This window comes from Malaya genurostris, chromosome 3 (assembly GCF_030247185.1).
Source record: "Malaya genurostris strain Urasoe2022 chromosome 3, Malgen_1.1, whole genome shotgun sequence".
Taxonomy (NCBI): Eukaryota; Metazoa; Arthropoda; class Insecta; order Diptera; family Culicidae; genus Malaya; species Malaya genurostris.
Window position 1 is genome coordinate 143701744 of NC_080572.1, and position 21410 is coordinate 143723153.

Below are 21410 nucleotides of genomic sequence, written 5' to 3' on the forward strand. Positions count from 1 at the left end.
ATTTGGTAGAAAACGTTTTGTTTGGTGTGTTCGTGGTGGTTATTTAATTCCACCTCTTGAATTTCTTCATCCTTTGGTACCTCTTTTTTCGTGTATTTGTTGTGTAGTAACGGGTGATGCTTTTGTTCCATCCATCTATTCCGCAGCATTTTGCTTTTCTGTAGTCTCGCATTTTATGATTCTTAAATACAAGACAGCTCAAACATAGTCCTGATTTGAAGGCCAGATTGTTTCTTTCGTCTGGTTTCAATATTTTGAATTTGATGCATTCAGTTAGTTTATGACCACCACCCAGAGATGGTATTTCACCAGAGTGATACACGCTAGAGTCAGATTTTTGCCACACCGAGGATGAAAAAAACGAAGCACCGCACAAAGAGGAAAGCGCACTTCTTCTCAGTGTCGAATAGACAGTGTGTGTTTGTGGTTAAAGCAGCTGGCGCGAGTGAAACACATTCTCTTCGCATGAATCGCTCACACGCGCTCTCGTCTAAATACACCCAAGTGACCACTGGCGCGTGATGGTGAGCGAACACTTCTGTGAACTTCAATTAATAGAGAGTAGATCTGGCCTTGCTATGAAAAATTTGCAAGGAAAACCGAAAATTTTACGATAAATTGTTTTATTTTGCTGATTTTGCGTGTCTCTTTATTTTTTGATCCACTCCATCATTAGTTGACGCACACTTTTCTCTGCGTTGAAGTACAACACAGTCTGGAGTCTAGTGAGATTCTCCAGATTGTTAAACAACCCCTCTTTGGTTGTTTCCAAAAATATTTTCTTGAATTTAGGCCATTCCTTGGACGTGCCTCCGTATTTGGGCAAACTCATAAGCGCTTGTCGTTTCAAATAAACTGTCCAATCGGGCTCTTGTTTCATAAGCTTTATTCCGTTCGCTGATGTGCCTGGTACAGGCTCTTCAGTTTCTGATTTAGTTGCCTACATGGATTTTATTAATTGTTCCATCGCAATTCTATTCTCCCGGAATAATTCCTGGATGACGTCTTTATTCAGCGCTTGTTTTTGATGAGTTTTCAATTGGATAAGTTCCTTTTCTGCTTTTAAACATTTAGGGCATATCCATCTTTCTTCCTTTGATGGTGAATATGACAGTTTCACACACTTCAGATGGAACCATCGATCGCATTCGTCACATGCGATCATTGCTTCTTTTTTGTCAGCTGCCGTACACAGACGGCAACTGCCATGGGGGTTCGGTCGATATGTCGTGAACATCATGTTTCTAGCTGTGTTTAGTTCACGAGCTTTCCCTTTCGTTGGTAACGAAAGCCTTTTTTCGTGCTGATAACGTGAGTTCGATGTTCGTGAGTTCTCGTCCTCTTTGGAGGACACCAATGTTAATAACGAAAGCCTTCATTTCGTGCTAATAATGTGAGTTCGATCTTAGTGAGTTCTCGTCCTCTCTGGAGGACTCCAATTTTTATTGGCGAGAGAGATACCTCCTCTTTGGAACCACCAATGCTATTTCTTTTTTCTTTTCTAGAGTCACCAGTGTTATTGACCGCAGAGACTCCTGTCTGCAGCCACCAATATTACTTACGAGACTTCTCTTCTAGAGTCACCAATCTTATTGACCGCAGAGATACCTTTCTGCAGCCACCAATATTGAGGGGTTCTGTATTGAAGCCTAGTGTAATTGTTTCGCGGCCGGATAGCTCTCGTAACGGTCTATCCACCTTGAAAATCAATTACACTTCGGCTGCTTTCAGACGAGTAAGTTACCCTCTGACTGCAATGAATTGTAAGTGTTTTATTTAAACAAAATCTTAACTATATATACAAGTGTTTTCCTTACAACAAATGTAAATGTTGCGCAACATTAACCGCAACATTCCCGGTTTTCTCTTTCCATCCCATTGCGGAATCCTAGCTCACACGGATACCTAGCTATGTCAGCGCGCGCATCTAGTTTTACCTGCTTGTTTACAAAGGTATTATTTACTTCATACATCCTGGTGCGCGGCTCAGACCGATCCTGTGTGTTTACATATTTTGGCCCTTATCGAAAGCTGAGCGGAAAGATTTTATTGCTCTAAATGTGGAAATTCCTATATATGGCCCTAGACCCGCTTGAAGAGCGGCTTATCTCGGCTTGCACACAAAATCATAAATCTATACCTGCTTTATTTAGGCAGTACAACCGCTTGAACAGCGGTTCAGTTTTGTTCATTATTTTCATAATACTTTACAATGTCTAGACCCACTCTTTGGGCCATCGGATGAAATCCCTGATTTGATTTAATTATTAAACCGATATAATTGAATTATTAAACTGGTCCGAAACATTTACATCAATTCAAATGTGTTTATAGGTGTTTGTCTCATATACTCACTGTGCTAATTACTTTTTCGTATTTCGTACGTATCGCAATTAACCGATATTATCCGTGATGGATTAACAAAAAACTGTGATAAACCTCTGTGATACATTATATTATAAGTTTTAATTTAGAATAAGTTGCACAACTGCTGATCTGCCATCAATTATGTCAGCTATCTCTTTTCTGCCTCTCTTTCCAACTGTCAACTCACTCATTGGTCATTTCCGCATACCCAGTGAGTGTGGGCACACTGGTAGAACTCAACAATTCCCCGACCTGTAAACCTGGTCCGGAACCGTTAACTGGATCAGCGTTACCCTTGTCAATTTCCAACACCGCCAAGTTGGCCGTTGCTCGTCTAAATAACCCGCTGTTCGTTCTTACCATAGCCTGCCGTACTCTTCCGTAGCTCGATGGGATTAACTCCTCGATGATTCCGCGTATCCATGTTTTGCGGCGTTCTCCTTCTACAACGTACACAAGATCTCCTTTCTGCAATTGTTTAGATTCTCCGAGCCATTTGTTTCGTTGAATAATGCTGGGAATATATTCTCGTATCCATAGCTTCCACATATCATTTTCTAGTTGTTTAGAACGTTTATATGCATCTCTCAGTGCTTACCCCACATCTGTCGGAGGAACTATATCCCGAGAGTCATTCGGTGATGTTCCACGAAGGAACATGTTTAGCGACAAAGCGCCTACAGGTGCGTCCTGCGGAGAGAAGGTAAGAGGACGACTATTAATAATATATTTTGCCTCGCAAAGTGTTGTTGAAAGAATCTTGTCACTGAGTCGACGATCGTCGTTTAAAGCATACATCATTTCCTTAACTGTTCGCACCATCCGCTCCCACACTCCTCTCATGTGCGGGGTGGCAGGCGGACTGAAGTGCCATTTGGTCTTGGCATTTGTGAACTCTTCCGCGCATTCGACATTAATTTCTTTAAACAATTGCAGAAATTCTTTACTGGCAGCCCGTAGGTTAGTTCCATTATCCGAGAAGTACTCAGACGCAGGTCCTCGGCGATTGTGTCGTGAGACAGTGTGCCACCATGAATGGCACGAACTACCATGCACGTAAAAACTACGACCCACCGTTTTTCTTTACGTCGCCCCACTGTTACATTAACTGGACCCATATAATCAACACCAACGTAAGTGAATGACCGTTGAAATGGAATCAATCGTTGAACGGGAAGTGCAGCCATTCGTGGCGTATGCGGACGATTCTTATGAGTTTTTCACCAGACGCATCGTTTTTCAACCATCGCAATTAACGAACTCAGCCTCGGGATCAAGAATCTTTGTTTCAGCTCGTTTTTTACTGTTTCTCTAAAGGCATGACCAAACTTTTCTTGAATGGGTTGTACGATTTTTTCCGCGATAGCAGTGGCAAAATTCTCGCATTTGCACTGCGCCTTTCTAATCTTAGGATTCCGTCGAAGCGCTTTGATTTCGTCGCCGTAGGCTTCACTTTGAGCCATTTTGAACAACATTTCCTCTGCCTTTTGATACTCTGATTGACGCAACGACACTTTCACACTGGAGGTATTTGTCATTATTAGCTTTACCTGAACCGCAGTTGGCTTGAGAACTTCAATCGGGAGACCGCGGATTTTCTTGCGACAGTTAGACATTAATCTGAACACGCATGCAACGGACCGCACAAGTAAGTTCCATTTTGACACTCTACTTATATCTATGAATTTCTCTGTCAAAACGATGTGTTGGAAAACATGTAACAGTTCGGCTGAAAAGTTCGTATCGTTTAATAGAAACACACATTTTTTTTGCCAAAATTCGTTTTTATTATTCAACATAATTGCCATCAGCGATTATAGCGATCTTCCAACTTTTCGATACCATTTTTGTAGTACGATTTGTCCTTTGCCTCAAAATAGGCCTCAATTTCAGCGATTGCTTCTAAACTTTTTACCAGCGAGCATTCTCTTGAGGTCTGAGAACAGGAAAAAGTCACTGGGGGCCAAATCTGGAGAATACGGTGGATGAGGTAGCAATTCGAAGTCCAATTCGTTCAATTTCAGCATGGTTTTCAATCATCAATTCGTTGTTGTTTTTGAACGATTGTGAGCTCACGAGGCACCCATTTTGCACAAAGCTTTCTCATATCCAAATTTTTGTGAATAATATGTCCAACACGTTCCTTTGACATCTTTAGGGTGTCAGCTATCTCGATCAACTTCACTTTACGGTCATTAAAAATCATTTTGTTAATTTTTTTTCACGTTTTCATCGGTAACAGCCTCTTTTGGACGTCCACTGCGTTCATCGTCTTCGGTGCTCATATGACCAGTACGCAATTTTGCAAACCACTTACGAATTGTTGCTTCGCCCGGTGCAGAGTCTGGATAACACTCATCAAGCTATTTTTTTGGTATCGGCGGCACTTTTTTTCATCAAAAAGTAGTGTTTCATCAACACACGAAATTCCTTTTTTTCCATTTTTTTCACAATAACAAATGTAGCTTCACTCAAAATGCAATATCTCACAAACTAATAATCAGACAGCTGTCAAATTTATACACGTATCTTTTGATGGTTGGTACTAACTGAAAATGGTATGGATTTAATTCTAGTGGCGCCCTCTCATAGAAACGATACGAACTTTTCAGCCGATCTGTTATAGCTCTCAACTTGGTTGACGTATTTGCTGGTGGAAGTGTTTGTTGTGGCCAAGCTTCTGGAGCTAGATGAAGATAATCTGGTCCATTGAACCACGGGCTTCCCGGTTCCATTATCGGCGCACGTCCCCACTTTGTCAAACAATCAGTTACATTTAATTTCGATGGCAGCCATCGCCAGTCTGTTAAATTTGACAACCTCAGAATTTCTCCGATTCGAAAAGCGGCAAATTGTCTATATTTCCGCTGGTCCGATCGGATAAACGAAAGAACTGTTTGATAATTGCTCCAGATAAAAACTTGATGTATTTCTATCGAATGACTTTGTTGAATTACTTTTGTCATCCGTGCTGCCAAAACAGCGGCCTGCAACTCTAATCGTGGTATCGTTAGTTGTTTCAAAGTAGCAACTTTAGAGTGAGCCATTACTAAAGCGAATTTCACTTCTTGGCTGACGACTATCCGAAAGTATCCAGCACAACCGTAAGCATTCTTTCCTGCATCGCAGAAAACAGTATCCATCGTTTCCTTTTAACATAGGATTCATCGTCAATAGGTTCATCCCATAAGCACCCAGTTCGCCAAAGGTCTTGAATCAACATTTTGCCTAAAACAGTGAGCGGTGCTAAAAGTCTCCAGGGGTCAAATAAAGACATGACCAAACTAAGAACATCTCTTTTGGTTGGTCGGCTTTGTTCGAGACCTATCGGGTTTTTTATAGACGGAACAGAAAATGCCAACATGTCATTATGGGTATCTCATACAATACCTAAGACTCGCTCTTGATCTGTGACTTTATCGGCATTGAAATGGATCTGCTTATCTCGATTGCTCTTCCCTAGCTCATTTAAAACATATAACGAGTTCGATGCCCAATTGCGGATTTCGAAGCCAGCCTTCGAATGAATATAGCGGACTTGTTCCGCTCGCTGTGCTGCTTAGTCTTCAGTGTCGAGACTGTTATAATAATCGTCAACATAATGACGATCAATAATCGCTCGTGCAGCTTCCGGAAACTGCTGAGCGTGTTCTTCTGCATTAAAATTCTTAATGAATTGTGCCGAGCACGGCGAACTGCTGGATCGGAAAATAGCGACATCCATAACGTACATGTCAGGAGCAATAGTTATATCAAAACGAAACAAGAATCTCTGTACTGATTTGTCCATCTCTCGTATACGGATTTGGTGGTACATTTCGCGTATGTCACCACCAAAGGCGATTGCCTTATAATAAACGAACATAATAAATCGGGACCTTCGAGTAAATTAGAATTTAATGATACTCCCTCGATTGTCGCCGCCGCGTCCCAGACCAGACGGACTTTGCCCGGTTTCTTTGGATTAATAACGACATTCAAAGGCAAATGCCATAGCTGCCCGCAACTTTCTTCTGTAAGTTCCGCTTCCGTAGCTTTATGGCAGTCTTAAGATAATCCGTGATTTGCTGAAAAACGTTGCGTTGTAACTCGGGATCTTTGGCAAGCCGTCGCTCTAACGCCTTCAAACGACTACATGCCATAGGATTACTGTCTGGAAAAGCAGGGTTATCGTATTTCTAGATCAGTCCGGTTTCAAACCGATCTCCAATCCTGATGGTAGTTTTCGCCAATATTTCTCGTGCTCGTCTGTCGTCCTCAGATTCTAAGGTTGGTATGGCCGAGATACTTAGTTCCTCCAAACGATACTGCGATCCCAACATTTCGTGCAACTCCTGATTGCTTACAGGCTCATTCACGTGGTAATTCACTAAAACTTTAGGGGACGATTTGCTGCTAGTTGCTCCGTATACCGTCCATCCAAGCATCGAGCGCACGGCTATCGGTTCACCGGATGCGAAAACTCTGGAATCCAAAGGTGCGAACAAATGCAAATTATCAAGAACGATCAGAACTCTCGGCGTATCCTTCCCATAATCGATGACTGGCAAATCGCGCAAATGTTTGTACCGTTTTGAAATATCTCCGAAATCAATGCTCTATTGTGGTAAGACCAAATCTCTAACATTGCGAGCCTCGATCAGCTGATGTTTAATAGGACTTCCTGTTGATGAGTTCGATAAATTTAGTTTTATTGACTTGTCTTCATGTCGTTTCATGTTAGCGGTCCATACGACGACAAGTGGTTCCGGCATTAAGCCTGTCAGCAATGTAGCTTTCCACTAACGTTGCCGATGCTCCCTCATACAAAAATTCGATAGTGTCCACTGAGTTTTTCCGTAATATACGGTTATGGGAATCATCATTACAGTGCATTTGACATTGAATGTACACCGCGAGTTGCCGTGTTCGTTGAGGCACATTGTACAAAGATTATACTGTTCAACTATCGTGACACGATCCTGCAGACTGAACCTCACAAAATCATCACAGAATCACAATTTGTGATCAGTCCTTTTACATACAAGACACTGCCTTTTGCCTGATTGTGGCACCGTTGGCTTTGTTCCGCCAAACTGCCCGCTCTACGCTGCATGAGTATGCAGGTATTCGTTTCGCTTTAACTTAGTTCTTGAAGGTTCTTTTATTGAACGTTGTTCAACTCCTGTAAACTCTGCTATTTCTGAAACTTCCGAAACGATTTCGTTCGTAAAATCAGTAAAAATTCTAAGAGGTAAACCACTTCTTCCCCGTTTAAAGCGCACCCAGTCGAGCTTGTGTTCCGGAGGTAATTTACAAACCAGCTCCTGCACAAGCATGGGATTACTTAAGTGATCATGCAGTCCAGCCGCTTCTAAATGATCGCATAATTGTTTAACAGTTATGCCGAAATAGATAAATGTCTCCAGCTTGTTCAGTCTAGGAGCTTGTGCATTTCGAACTTTCATCATCATCATCAGCGTTTTGAGCAATTTTTCTGGATTTCCGAACAGTTTCCGAAGGTCTTCAATGACGTCAGGTACCGATTCCGGTAGTAATAGGCGACTTTGAACTGCTTCTTTAGCCAAGCCTTGCAAACTATCCTGTAGTCTTTTCAAATTATCGGTGTTTGCATAACCGCATGCTGCCGTTGTGTATTCAAAGCAGCGGTCATACCTCTGGTTCGCCTTTAAAAACTGGCAAATGTTTCGATGCTGTTTGACGTGCAGCCAACTGCTCATCTCTCGGGTCACTAGATATCGATTGGCTCGGGCAAAAATGATCTCATCTCGGGCAAAAATGATACAGGTCCTTTAACGGTGCTCTGGAAAGTATTCTGTTCTGCAGACCCGTAATGTGAATTACAAAATCTTCCCGTTTTGGGTAATGTTACGTTGCTTTTGGATGTTTCACCAACTGCATCACCTGTCAAATCATCATGACACGTCGTCTTCTCAGTGCAGAACATCGAATCTTTTTTCGACACAAATTGTTCCACCTTCTTTGGCTGCTTCGGATAAGCGCCTCGCGAATCAATCCGATTTAGTTTCATCCAGTTTCTTACCTTAACGGGAGCCTCTTCAGACTCATTATATTCTGGCACTTCCACTGCATTGAATTGACGAGATAATTTCAGCTGCAATTGTCGAAATTGTGCACGAAGTGATTGTTGTTCTGAAAACTTTTTTTCTTCGAGCAAACTTTTCTCCATCATTTGCTTTTCCTGAAATAGCATATCTTTTCTCTGAGTTCTTTTCCTTTCAAGGAATGATCGTTCCATCTCAAGCCGCTTTTCGTTCAGTAGCGCTTGTTCCGAAAATTCCTTTTCTTTTTCCTTTTCAAATTCTAGCAGTTGAAGATTCAATATTCGAACCTTGAGCAGTACTTTTGCTTGCATCCGATTCAATGTCGCTCTTTGTACCTGTCCGTTTGACCGACCCCTTCTTGCTGAGCGCCTTCCGTCCGGGTTTAGGTACATGTAGTTGATTACTACACTTGGAACAACTCTATGGTTCATTTTAGACCGCTACGATCACATTGGCACATCGATAGTGTGCCCACTGGTTACAATTGTCACACTGGACCATATCGTCCACTCCGTCGACATCCTCGCAAAATAAACAGTTTTGATTATTTGCCTCCGCTGCTGCTGTGCATTCGGCCATTTGAGGTTAGATCTGTGATCAAACGTTTTTTAAGTTTGTTGAGATCTCTAATAAAAAAAACCTTTTTCATAGCAGCTTTGTTTTGTAGCAGCTTGAAACTGTAATTATTTATTTATTAGTGAAATTATTAATTATATTTCAAAACATCTTACAACACGAGATTCGATGTCGGGAGAAACTCTTTCGTCGGGGAGCTCTCCGTCGGCGTAGTCTAGATCCTTTCTTTTTATAAAAACTTGTTTTATTCAGGCCATTTTGCGTACAAGCTTAACATGACCGATTTAGCCATGTTTTTATTAGATAAAATATTGGTTTTAATATTGGATCTTGTTATCACCCTTTTTCTAGGGGGAGAGGAGCTTCCATTTTTATCTTGCGATGATTGAGGGGCACTTTGTTCGAGGCTCGTCTCGTCATCCATTGCCATTGCCATCCATCGGTGATATCGTTGTTGGTTCCCGTTTTTTCTTCGTTTTCCTTGTAATTCGTAGTCTTGGGCTCGTTGCTAGTTGCTGTACATTAGTTGCAGTTGCTGGTTGGTTTGATGGGGAAATAGGAGTACTGCGCTCACTAATTTCCGTTGTTGAGCGGTTGTCCTTGTTTTTGTTTGAAGATGTCCTTTTTGCAGTTTCAGTGCAAGGTTTGCCGTAATGTGCAGGATCTTCACAAAACTGACATGTAACCAGTTGATTTTCATACGTAAGAAGCGTTTTACACGGGTGTATCCCGTCTTGATAACAAATTATGTAAGATGGAATTGCTTTGCGTAGTTTCATACGTATCACTCGCACGCCATTCCGGATACCCGGAAAAAATTCCGCCATACCTATCTTTTGATGGAAAGAACTTCATCGTACTGCGACATACTTTCCCGAACGAACCCATCGCTGGTCTGCGGGGGAAGGTCATGCACGCGTACTGCAATGGCATTGTCAACCTTGTACACAGGGATTTTATATTTAACATTGTCATGATCAACACTGTGTACCCCGTTATTAACCGAAGCAAATGCAATTGCATCTCTTTCACGTTTGAACATAATGCACACGCAGTTAGACGCCTTGTTGAAATGTCACGTACATCATTAACGTTTAGATGCATTCTTTCTTTAAGCAATATTTCGATTTCGGTTGCTGCTGGTATAACTTTGCAGCGCATGAAATCAATAAAAATTGTATTTGATCTTGTAGGCCAAGTTTCAGGCTTTGTTAAATCGTATTTACCCATTTCGTACACTCTATTGTTCACTACATTGTATTGTCTTTGTTTCTATCGTCTCGACCGAAAGCAATTTTCGACTGTGTCGGATGAGATGCAAGCACGAACTGAGTCTAGATCCTTCGACGGAGATTAGATGGTAGATTGCGACGTAACTCCGGTATGAATCGTCGGGGCGCCAGTGAAGTCATTCTCCTATCGGAATCACTGGACCGACTCAGGCATCATGCCGTTCGAACCGTTCATGAATTTCGGAGCGTCGGTCCTGGGGAAACTGCCATCGTCGGGGAACTTTTCTGTCGGTGTAGGCTATATCCATCGTCGGGGATTAGCCAAGTAGTTCGTGACGTAGACCAGCGTCGAAGTGCCAGCGAACCGGAAGCTAAGCTTCAACCGAAATCGCCGGACCGACCTCATACGTCCATGACGATGCATAAGTCAGGGAAGGGTGCTTTGAGCACCGATAGCCTCCCACCCCGAAGTAATACCTAACGGTAGTTCCGGGGAGGTAGAGTGGGAGATCCAAGGTGTTTTAATGGGTAATTCCAATTATACAGTGGTAGTCCTGTGGAGGTCCCACGCTCTGTGCGTAAATGCATTTCACCTTGTAAAAAAAAGTACGGGTATGTAATGTCAGAGACATAACTGGATGTCGTGAATACGAATAAAACTGACACTATTTTTTTACCCTTTCGAATTCGAATTGATAGTTGATCGATGGTGTGAATTGCGAAACTTTCCCCCTTTTCAATACTAAAATTTTCAACGATTTTTGACGTCGATTATCTCATTTCGGATTTGCATATTTCATTGAAAAAAACTATCAAGATGCTGTACAGGATTCATTTCTACCTTTTAGAAGGACCAAATTGTGGAATTCTCTACGACATTTAGCACAGTTGGATCAGTTTTCTCGAACGATTTTCGCACAGCGAAAAGTGCACAAAGCAAATCAAATTATTTTGGATTTAAACTAAAATGATGATTTCTACCTTCGATTTGCAAAGAAGTAATCTTAGTAGTTCTTTAGATAACATTTAGAGCCATTAGGACGGCTGATTTTATATAACATAATGTTGTCCATTTTCCGGTTTTTGTTTTCTTTCTCTCCAATGCAAACCATCAGCAGCTGATGCAATCGTTCTTGCTTGAATTGAAACTCGCTTTGCGAACAAACCAACACATCCGCTCGCAGTGCCAAATGATGCGAAACTTCTCGCCTTGACGACCGGAAGGCAAATGAGAACTACGACCTGAGCGTGTGAGGTTTTAAACCACGCAGAAGGTGCGCTCTCCGATGCCACTGGTTGAATGCGTCTTCTCGACCCGACGTCTGCTTTCATCCAACGCACAAGAAGAAATGATCGATTTTCGACCACGGTTCCCCTTTTATAACGTTCAGTTGAAGATATGTGCTTGACTACCTCAAAATCGTCGTCCTTGCGGGAAAAACCCAGGCAAAAGTAAAGAGTTATCCGCGTTGTTTTAAAATTTTCAGAAAACTTAATTTTTGAGTTGTTTGTGGTTATTTCACACTGCTCAAAATATTATCCTAAATTCCTGATCATATTTTTGATGAAATAGTGAAAGAATTATGTTGCTGCCATTAATACAAGTCAAGATATTCACGATTAAGTTCTGCCCATTCTTCCATATGGCTAATTTTGAAAAGGCGCCCCATAGTAAAGTAAGTCGTATTCACGACAATATATATAGGACCATTCAGAGTTACACAGTTACAAGATCCAAATTGCGAAATTCAAAACCAACAAACAAAGAAAAATCAATTGTACACAAAAAGACTTATTAAAGCATAAAATTCATGCGTTTGTAAAATGAACTTTGTAGCATTAAGTAGCTCACCGACCCTAACTACCACGTTAAACCCAAAAAAAAAATTATAAGAGAATATCAAAAAAACATTGCCGTGGAAGTAGGTAAAGTTTTACTCAGCTTCCCTGAGCAAAGTTGTGAAATTCGGTTATCATAATCAAAAGACAAATTATGTAATATTCATCAAAAATTGTACATACGCATCAAAATTACCAACAACAAGAATGATCTCTCTACGTTACATTTTTTTCCCAAAGGATGGTGATGTATCATGACTACTCTACGTCGCGCAATCTAAGAAAACGTTCCCACGCATCAAAGACCACCCTTATCGAACTAAAATAATCATACAGAACTATACCCGCTCATCGAAATTAAACAGACAACCTAAAAAGAGACACTTTTCACTGTATCACTTACCACTTGTAAACAACCTTCTTGACACACAAAATAGTACTGACATAAAACGCTACAAAATAAATACGGTCATAAAACAGATACTACGGTTTCGGGTGTCAGCCAAGAAATGCTGCCCTAAGCATAACAAAACATGTACCGTAAGACAGTGACTCGCCGATTCAGGCCAAGTACACCCGTATACTCATGACAAGACACTCACTCGCTCTTTAGAACAGATTAAACAAACTTAACTCATACTGAGAGTTGACCATCAGTATGCACTCTAATCCAAATATACGGTAATGCTACAAACATTCAATAATATTTGAATGTTTCTCACTCCAGTTACAAGAATTTTGCAATTAAGGGGAGAATTAAGGGATAATTTGAATCAAAAACACTTTTTGTATTTTTTTACGGAGAAACGTGCGTGATTATGCGTTGGTATTGTATGGTTTCCTTTTTGTGACATTTATTGATAATAGGTTCGCATTAAAATATTGATCAAGAGTTATGAAATAATTTTCCATTGAGTTAACAATAGCATTGATGTCACTGTCAGGATAGAACAGAGCTGTGTTGTTGGCAAATAGTCGTGGAGTTCCTTTAAGCTGTAAATTACATATGTCATTAATAAATAAAAGAAACAATAGTGGTCTAATATTACTTCCTTGTGGAAAACCAATGTTTATTGGAACAGGGTTGCTGCTGTTACTTCCGATGGATACAAATTGTTTTCTATTAGTCAAGTAACTACGAATAATTGAATTAGCAACTACCATAGCTGATACCATAGCAATCAAGTTTGTCCAAAAATATACTATGAGCTGAGCAAATGTCTGTGTGTGACAAATATTGTCACTCACTTTACTCGGAGATGGCTGAACTGATTTTCACCAATTTAGATTCAAATGAAAGGTTTTACGATCCAATACAAAGTTCCTGAATTTTGTTTGGATCCGACTTCCGGTTCCGTAATTACGGGGTGATTTGCACCAAATATGTGAAAATAATATCACTCACTTTTCTCGGAGATGGCTGAACCGATTTCCACAAATTTAGATTCAAATGAAAGGCCTTACGGTCTCATATAATGTACCTGAATTTAATTTGGATCAGACTTCCAGTTCCGGAATTACAGGGAGATATGCAACAAAAATGTGAAAATAATGCACCGAAATGGTGAACATAGTTTTATTCAATTTTCTCAGAAATGACTTTACCGATTTTCACAAACTTAGATTCAAATGAAAGGTCTATTGGTTCCATACAAAGTTCCAGAATTCCATTTGGATCCGACTTCCGGTTCCGGAATTATAGGGTGCTATGCATCAAATATGTGTAAATAATGTCATTCACTTTTCTCGGAAATGGCTGAACAGGTTTTGACAAACTTAGATTTAAATGTAAGGTCTTAAGATACCATAAGAATATCTTGATTTTCATTCGATTTAAACCCTGCTTCCGGACGTTGCATGCTTAGTGTAAGAATGTCAGTTTCAATAATTTTTTTCCTTAGTTACCTCTTTATATTGGCATGAGAGTCTGTAACCATACAAGCCCCATTGATAGTTCCATGATTGATCTATTGAACTTCATCCAAGTCCGACTACCGGTACAATTTTTTCAAAATATAAATCTTCATTGTGAATCGTAAATAAATTTGAAGGTCATATTAGTGTATGGTTGAATGAACCTATGCCAATATCCAGCTTTCGGTTCCGGAAGTACCGACAATCAGGGTTGCTGAAATTCGCCTCACGCAAATCATTTACGTTCACCGCCTGCGAACGATTCAATAACGGAGATAGCAAACCATGTAACGCTGGACGAAGCAAAAGCTATGCTTAATATGTGTCTGCCTGAGCGACAGGCGAGAGAGAAGAGATCTTGCTTTTCTTGCTGGTTACTAATCCTGTGTGCCATTCTCTACCATTTTAAGAGCAGGTATCATCAGGCATGAATGTCGCTTACATTGAGTCAATTTTTGACTCACTACAAGTCAAAATGTCAGCAATCATGAGTGAAAGTGTTCGAAAAAAAATTGAAATAAAAAAATAGCGATGCGATAGAAGCAATTTTTTACTCTGCTGGAGTTAAAAAGTATAAATGTCTCGTAGATATTGCTCTGATAAAAGGTGTGTGTTGAACATCACAAATTAGCTCGGCAAATTTAAACGTAATATCATTCCTTATTATTGGAAGGTGGCGAAACGATTGGGTTGGATAGATAAATAAAACTGATAGTCCCCTTCAAAACGTCGTTTAAAATCGTATGCTAAAGTACATGTAATGTACTTCCTATTACAATAAAACTAATGAAAACTGTTTATGAAGATTTCGCCGAATACTATTCTTACGTTCGTACTCCGTGCTGTTGAAATTTTGCGGCAGGTAATGAAAGATAGATTTTTAAAAAGTTGGAGTTGAATCACATATGGTCACCTGATGACAATCACTTTGGTAAATTTGGAATCACTTAACGTTATAATAATCATGCTCAGTTAACTCTGCGTACTTAACTAACGTTTCTTTTTTCCACATATAACTGTATTAATACTTTTGATATTCTTTCGGGTTGGTTTAATATCTATTTTATTTATGATTTTGAAAATGGACTAAAAAATCTACAGTGATATTCATTAAAATCACTCTTTATTGTGAATGATTATACCTCCGATTATCATCTATGCAACAATTTTCACTAGCAGATAATGATATTCAAATGTCGGAAGTCCAATACGCAATATCAATATGCTACGCAAATAGAGCGACAAAAACCTGTTTTAATCCACCTAGTTTCTCATATTACTCATAACATCATAGATGTTGCTGTGGAATTCGCTAAAACAACTGTTCATTGAATAGAAAAAGGAAAGTTTGTTTGGACCTAATCTACCAAACTCTACAAATCCTGTTTACCCTGTAGTTCCGGAACCAGAAGTAGTATCTACAACAAATTTAGGAATTCCATATGAAACTGTAAGACTTTTCCTTTGAAAATATAAGTTTGTGAAAATCGATGTGGCCATCTTGAAGGAAAGCGAGTGAGATCCTTTTGCAGTTTTTGATCACCATTTCCAATTCTTCCGAAGCCGGATTCAGATGACCGGTATAGCCGAAGTTGCTTTGTTTGTCAGCATCAAATATGACCTACAAATTTTAACAGTTTTGAACCTAGTTCAAATTAGACTTACTATCTCATGCTTCATTTCGTTTAAACCAATTAGACGAATTCTAACAAACAAAGCGAACCTGCGTTTCTGTTACTTCTGCATATGTCAAGCTAAACAGCATGAATCAGCAGCATAAACATGTAGGTTTATTATTATTATTATTATTATTATTATTATTATTATTATTATTATAATTATTATTATTATTATTATTATTTTTATTTTTATTATTATTATTATTACTATTATTATTATAATTATTATTATTATTATTACAAGCCAGTTGTCGTATGTTCGAACTTCGCCCTGGAAGGATTCTTAGTGTCAGTAGGATCGTAGCACTAGCCATGCAATTATCCTGTACGCTATGAATCGGCTGCGAAGTCTGTTGAAGCAAAAGGTCAAATTCCACTACAGTAATGTAATACCAAGGCTTTTTAGGTGTGCCGATTTTTTAAACATTTAATAAGGACAGGAGCTGAAACTCTTAAACTACTTCATCTACAGGAGCAACTTCTAAAACACACAAAAAATCAAACGGAAACGTGTCACCGGACCACTGCAGACATGAAAACCCATTACCTGGAAATATTCGACAGTATCGAGCGCTTGCTCATCGACGTGAAGCAGTCATTGTCCAGTATCAGCAGAAACGACCACAACATTTGCGGTAAAGTAACAGATCGGCTGAAAAGTTCGTATCGTTTCTATGAGAGGGCGCCACTAGAATTAAATCCATATCATTTTCAGTTAGTACCAACTTTCAAAAGATACGTGTATAAATTTGATGGCTGTCTGATTATTAGTTTGTGAGATATTGCATTTTGAGTTAAGCTACTTTTGTTATTGTGAAAAAAATGGAAAAAAAGGAATTTCGTGTGTTGATGAAACACTACTTTTTGATGAAAAAAAAGTGCTGCCGATAGCAAACAATGGCTTGATGAGTGTTATCCAGACTCTGCACCGGGCGAAGCAACAATTCGTAAGTGGTTTGCAAACTTTCGTACTGGTCATATGAGTACCGAAGACGATGAACGCAGTGGACGTCCAGAAGAGACTGTTACCGATGAAAACGTGAAAAAATCCACAAAATGATTTTCAATGACCGTAAAGTGAAGTTGATCGAGATAGCTGACACCCTAAAGATATCAAAGGAACGTGTTGGACATATTATTCACGAATATTTGGATATAAGAAAGCTTTGTGCAAAATGGGTGCCGCGTGAGCTCACAATCGATCAAAAACAACAACGAATTGATGGTTCTGAGCAGTGTTTGGAGCTGTTATATCGAAATAAAACCGATTTTTTTCGTCGATATATAACAATGGACGAAACATGGCTCCATCACTTCACTCCGGAGTCCAATCGACAGTCAGCTGAGTGGACTGCACGCGATGAACCGAACCCAAAGCGTGGAAAGACTCAACAATCGGCCGGTAAGGTTATGGCGTCTATATTTTGGGATTCGCATGGTATAATTTTCATCGACTACCTTGAAAAGGGAAAAACCATCAACAGTGACTATTATATAGCGTTATTAGAGCGTTTGAAGGACGAAATTTAAAAAAAAACGGCCTCATTTGAAGAAGAAAAAAGTTTTGTTTCACCAAGACAATGCACCGTGTCACAAGTCGATGAAAACCATGCTGAAATTGAACGAATTGGGCTTCGAATTGCTCCCTCATCCACCGTATTCTCCAGATTTGGCCCCCAGTGACTTTTTCCTGTTCTCAGACCTCAAGAGAATGCTCGCTGGTAAAAAAATTAGAAGCAATGAAGAGGTAATCGCTGAAACTGAGGCCTATTTTGAGGCAAAGGACAAATCGTACTACAAAAATGGTATCGAAAAGTTGGAAGATCGCTATAATCACTGCATCGCCTCTGATGGCAATTATGTTGAATAATAAAAACGAATTTTGGCAAAAAAATGTGTGTTTCTATTAAACGATACGAACTTTTCAGCCGAACTGTTAGGTCAGCGCATGCAGTCACACGAGGCCTCGTTACACAGTGCCATAAAAAACGTTAGCGATTTTAGTAAAGTCAATGACCAGCACATCAAGGAAATGAGCGAACGGCTTCTTCCCCTCGAAGAAAAATTCTTACTACCTACCAAATCTGAAGTCCCTGCAATAATACCTAATAAGAATTGAGGGATGAAGTCAAAGCAATATTGACTTCAATCTCCAGTATCGGAACCAAAGACCAAAATACCAAACCTATGTCTCTAGCTGAAGAACTCAAAGAGAAGGAAATTCAAACATGCGACAGTGGCTGGCGCTTCATTGGAAGTAAAAAAATCTGGAAACGAGACTGGAGTGAGTATGACAAGAAACAGCGTACTCGACGACTGCAAGAAAAACAAGAAGAAAAAGTAAACCTCAGACGAAAACATCGGAAGGGGAAACAACAACAACAACAAAAACAAAAACAACAACAACAACAACAACAACAACAACAACAACAACAACAACAACAACAACAACAACAACAACAACAACAACAACAACAACAACAACAACAACAACAACAACAACAACAACAACAACAACAACAACAACAACAACAACAACAACAACAACAACAACAACAACAACAACAACAACAACAACAACAACAACAACAACAACAACAACAACAACAACAACAACAACAACAACAACAACAACAACAACAACAACAACAACAACAACAACAACAACAACAACAACAACAACAACAACAACAACAACAACAACAACAACAACAACAACAACAACAACAACAACAACAACAACAACAACAACAACAACAACAACAACAACAACAACAACAACAACAACAACAACAACAACAACAACAACAACAACAACAACAACAACAACAACAACAACAACAACAACAACAACAACAACAACAACAACAACAACAACAACAACAACAACAACAACAACAACAACAACAACAACAACAACAACAACAACAACAACAACAACAACAACAACAACAACAACAACAACAACAACAACAACAACAACAACAACAACAACAACAACAACAACAACAACAACAACAACAACAACAACAACAACAACAACAACAACAACAACAACAACAACAACAACAACAACAACAACAACAACAACAACAACAACAACAACAACAACAACAACAACAACAACAACAACAACAACAACAACAACAACAACAACAACAACAACAACAACAACAACAACAACAACAACAACAACAACAACAACAACAACAACAACAACAACAACAACAACAACAACAACAACAACAACAACAACAACAACAACAACAACAACAACAACAACAACAACAACAACAACAACAACAACAACAACAACAACAACAACAACAACAACAACAACAACAACAACAACAACAACAACAACAACAACAACAACAACAACAACAACAACAACAACAACAACAACAACAACAATAACAACAACAACAACAACAACAACAACAACAACAACAACAACAACAACAACAACAACAACAACAACAACAACAACAACAACAACAACAACAACAACAACAACAACAACAACAACAACAACAACAACAACAACAACAACAACAACAACAACAACAACAACAACAACAACAACAACAACAACAACAACAACAACAACAACAACAACAACAACAACAACAACAACAACAACAACAACAACAACAACAACAACAACAACAACAACAACAACAACAACAACAACAACAACAACAACAACAACAACAACAACAACAACAACAACAACAACAACAACAACAACAACAACAACAACAACAACAACAACAACAACAACAACAACAACAACAACAACAACAACAACAACAACAACAACAACAACAACAACAACAACAACAACAACAACAACAACAACAACAACAACAACAACAACAACAACAACAACAACAACAACAACAACAACAACAACAACAACAACAACAACAACAACAACAACAACAACAACAACAACAACAACAACAACAACAACAACAACAACAACAACAACAACAACAACAACAACAACAACAACAACAACAACAACAACAACAACAACAACAACAACAACAACAACAACAACAACATACCTGCCACAACAAAAACAACAACATACCTGCCACAACAACAACAACATACCTGCCACAACAATAACAATAGTGTGTCATTACAATATTCCTAACCCTTGGACAAAGACTAACTAGCTGGTCTATTACCAAAATTTCAACCGCATGAAAAGCCTGGCCAAAATGGAAGAAATTCATCAAAATTTAATAACCTCCTCTTTCGACGTAATTCTTGGAACTAAAAGCAGCTGGGGTGAAAGTGTTAGAAGCGAAGAAGTATTTGGAAATAATTTTAACGTATTCCGGCACGACTGAAATTTATCTCTCTGTCAGAAAAAAATCTGGAGGTGGAGTCCTCATAGCCATAAACTCTTGCTTTACTTCTGAAGAAATTATTACTCCTAAATATAAAGAATTTGAGCATGTATGGGCCAAAGTCTCAATATTGGGAGAAGAACATATTTACTGCTCTGTCTACTTCCCACCCGAAAATGCAAACAAAATCTCTTTTGAATTGTTCTTTCAATCTTTAGACACAATTATTTCGAATATGGAACCTGAAGTAAAGCTTCATATTTTTGGCAACTTCAATCAACGTAATGCGGACTTTATTTCTGACATTGAAAATGAATCAATCTTACTCTTACTAAATTAGAAATTAGTCTTTTCCGACAAAATTCTAATTTTGGCCTACATCAAGTAAACTCCGTAAAAAATCAACAAAATGCATATTTAGATCTTCTTTTCACAAATTGCACAGAAGACTTTTGTGTGAACGCATCAAACCTGCCATTATGGAAAAATGAAGCATTTCACACCGCAATTGAATATTCATTATTTACACACAATGCATCCCTTCCCTTTGACTTGGAATATGAGGAAGTGCCGGAATACAATAAAAACTACAAGGATCAGCCCCATGGGGTTGTTCGAGCAAAATTTCCAATGATTGACATTTTCAATTAATCATCACACTTTTGAATCCGCAAATGCACAAGAGTCTGCTTAGATTGATCCTTATTAGGAATCAACACCGAACACGCGAACCCAGAATATAGACTCTATTGATCGTGATTTGTATTTGTTTCGTAGCCGACGAAATTACATCAATAGCCTAAATGTATACAATTAAATGTTTGTACATGCTTGCGATGCGGATATCGATATTTAAGCTTCTCTCCACCAAGCTTGTGTTCAAGTTTTGTATGCAAGCAGTTATTTTTATAGCGTTTCTCTACCATTACTACCATTTTGCGATTTCGGTTGAAGCGATAAAATATTTCTCATTATCAATCGAGTTCATCTTATATAAATTAGAAATTAGTCTTATGCACTCAAAATTTACTCTGGGGTAGTTGTCAATTTCTCAAGCGAAACGTCATAACATGGGATTTCATCCAATCTTGCATGACACAAGATCAGAGCATACCAATAAAAGCTTCAAATCGTTTATGGCACTTTTTATCTTGCTGTGTAGCAACAACCTACCTCTAGCAAGCTACGCATAAGACTGAAACGTTAGCTATAATTTCGCTCCTATTTGTAGATTCGCGTGCTTCCAACTGCTTTGCTTTTGCTTCGATTGACCAATCAGAGCGCTGCTTTCCCTTTGATATATTGCTTACTCCATCAAAACCGTCGACTATGGCAGGGAAATCCGGTATGCCGGAGATTTTGCAGCCAAAATAG

General features: G+C 39.1%; 1 protein-coding gene across 1 annotated transcript; it reads left to right on the forward strand.

Annotated features, from left to right (window-relative positions):
- Nucleotides 1-18063: 18063 nt before the first annotated feature.
- On the forward strand, nucleotides 18064-20916 carry LOC131434026 (nuclear transcription factor Y subunit beta-like; the record flags this gene model as incomplete). The annotated part of the gene is made up of 2 exons (XM_058600647.1): nucleotides 18064-18732; nucleotides 19589-20916. Coding segments are annotated over 2 exons (918 nt in total), but the record flags the coding sequence as incomplete, so codon positions are not given.
- Between the last annotated feature and the right edge of the window lie 494 nt (nucleotides 20917-21410).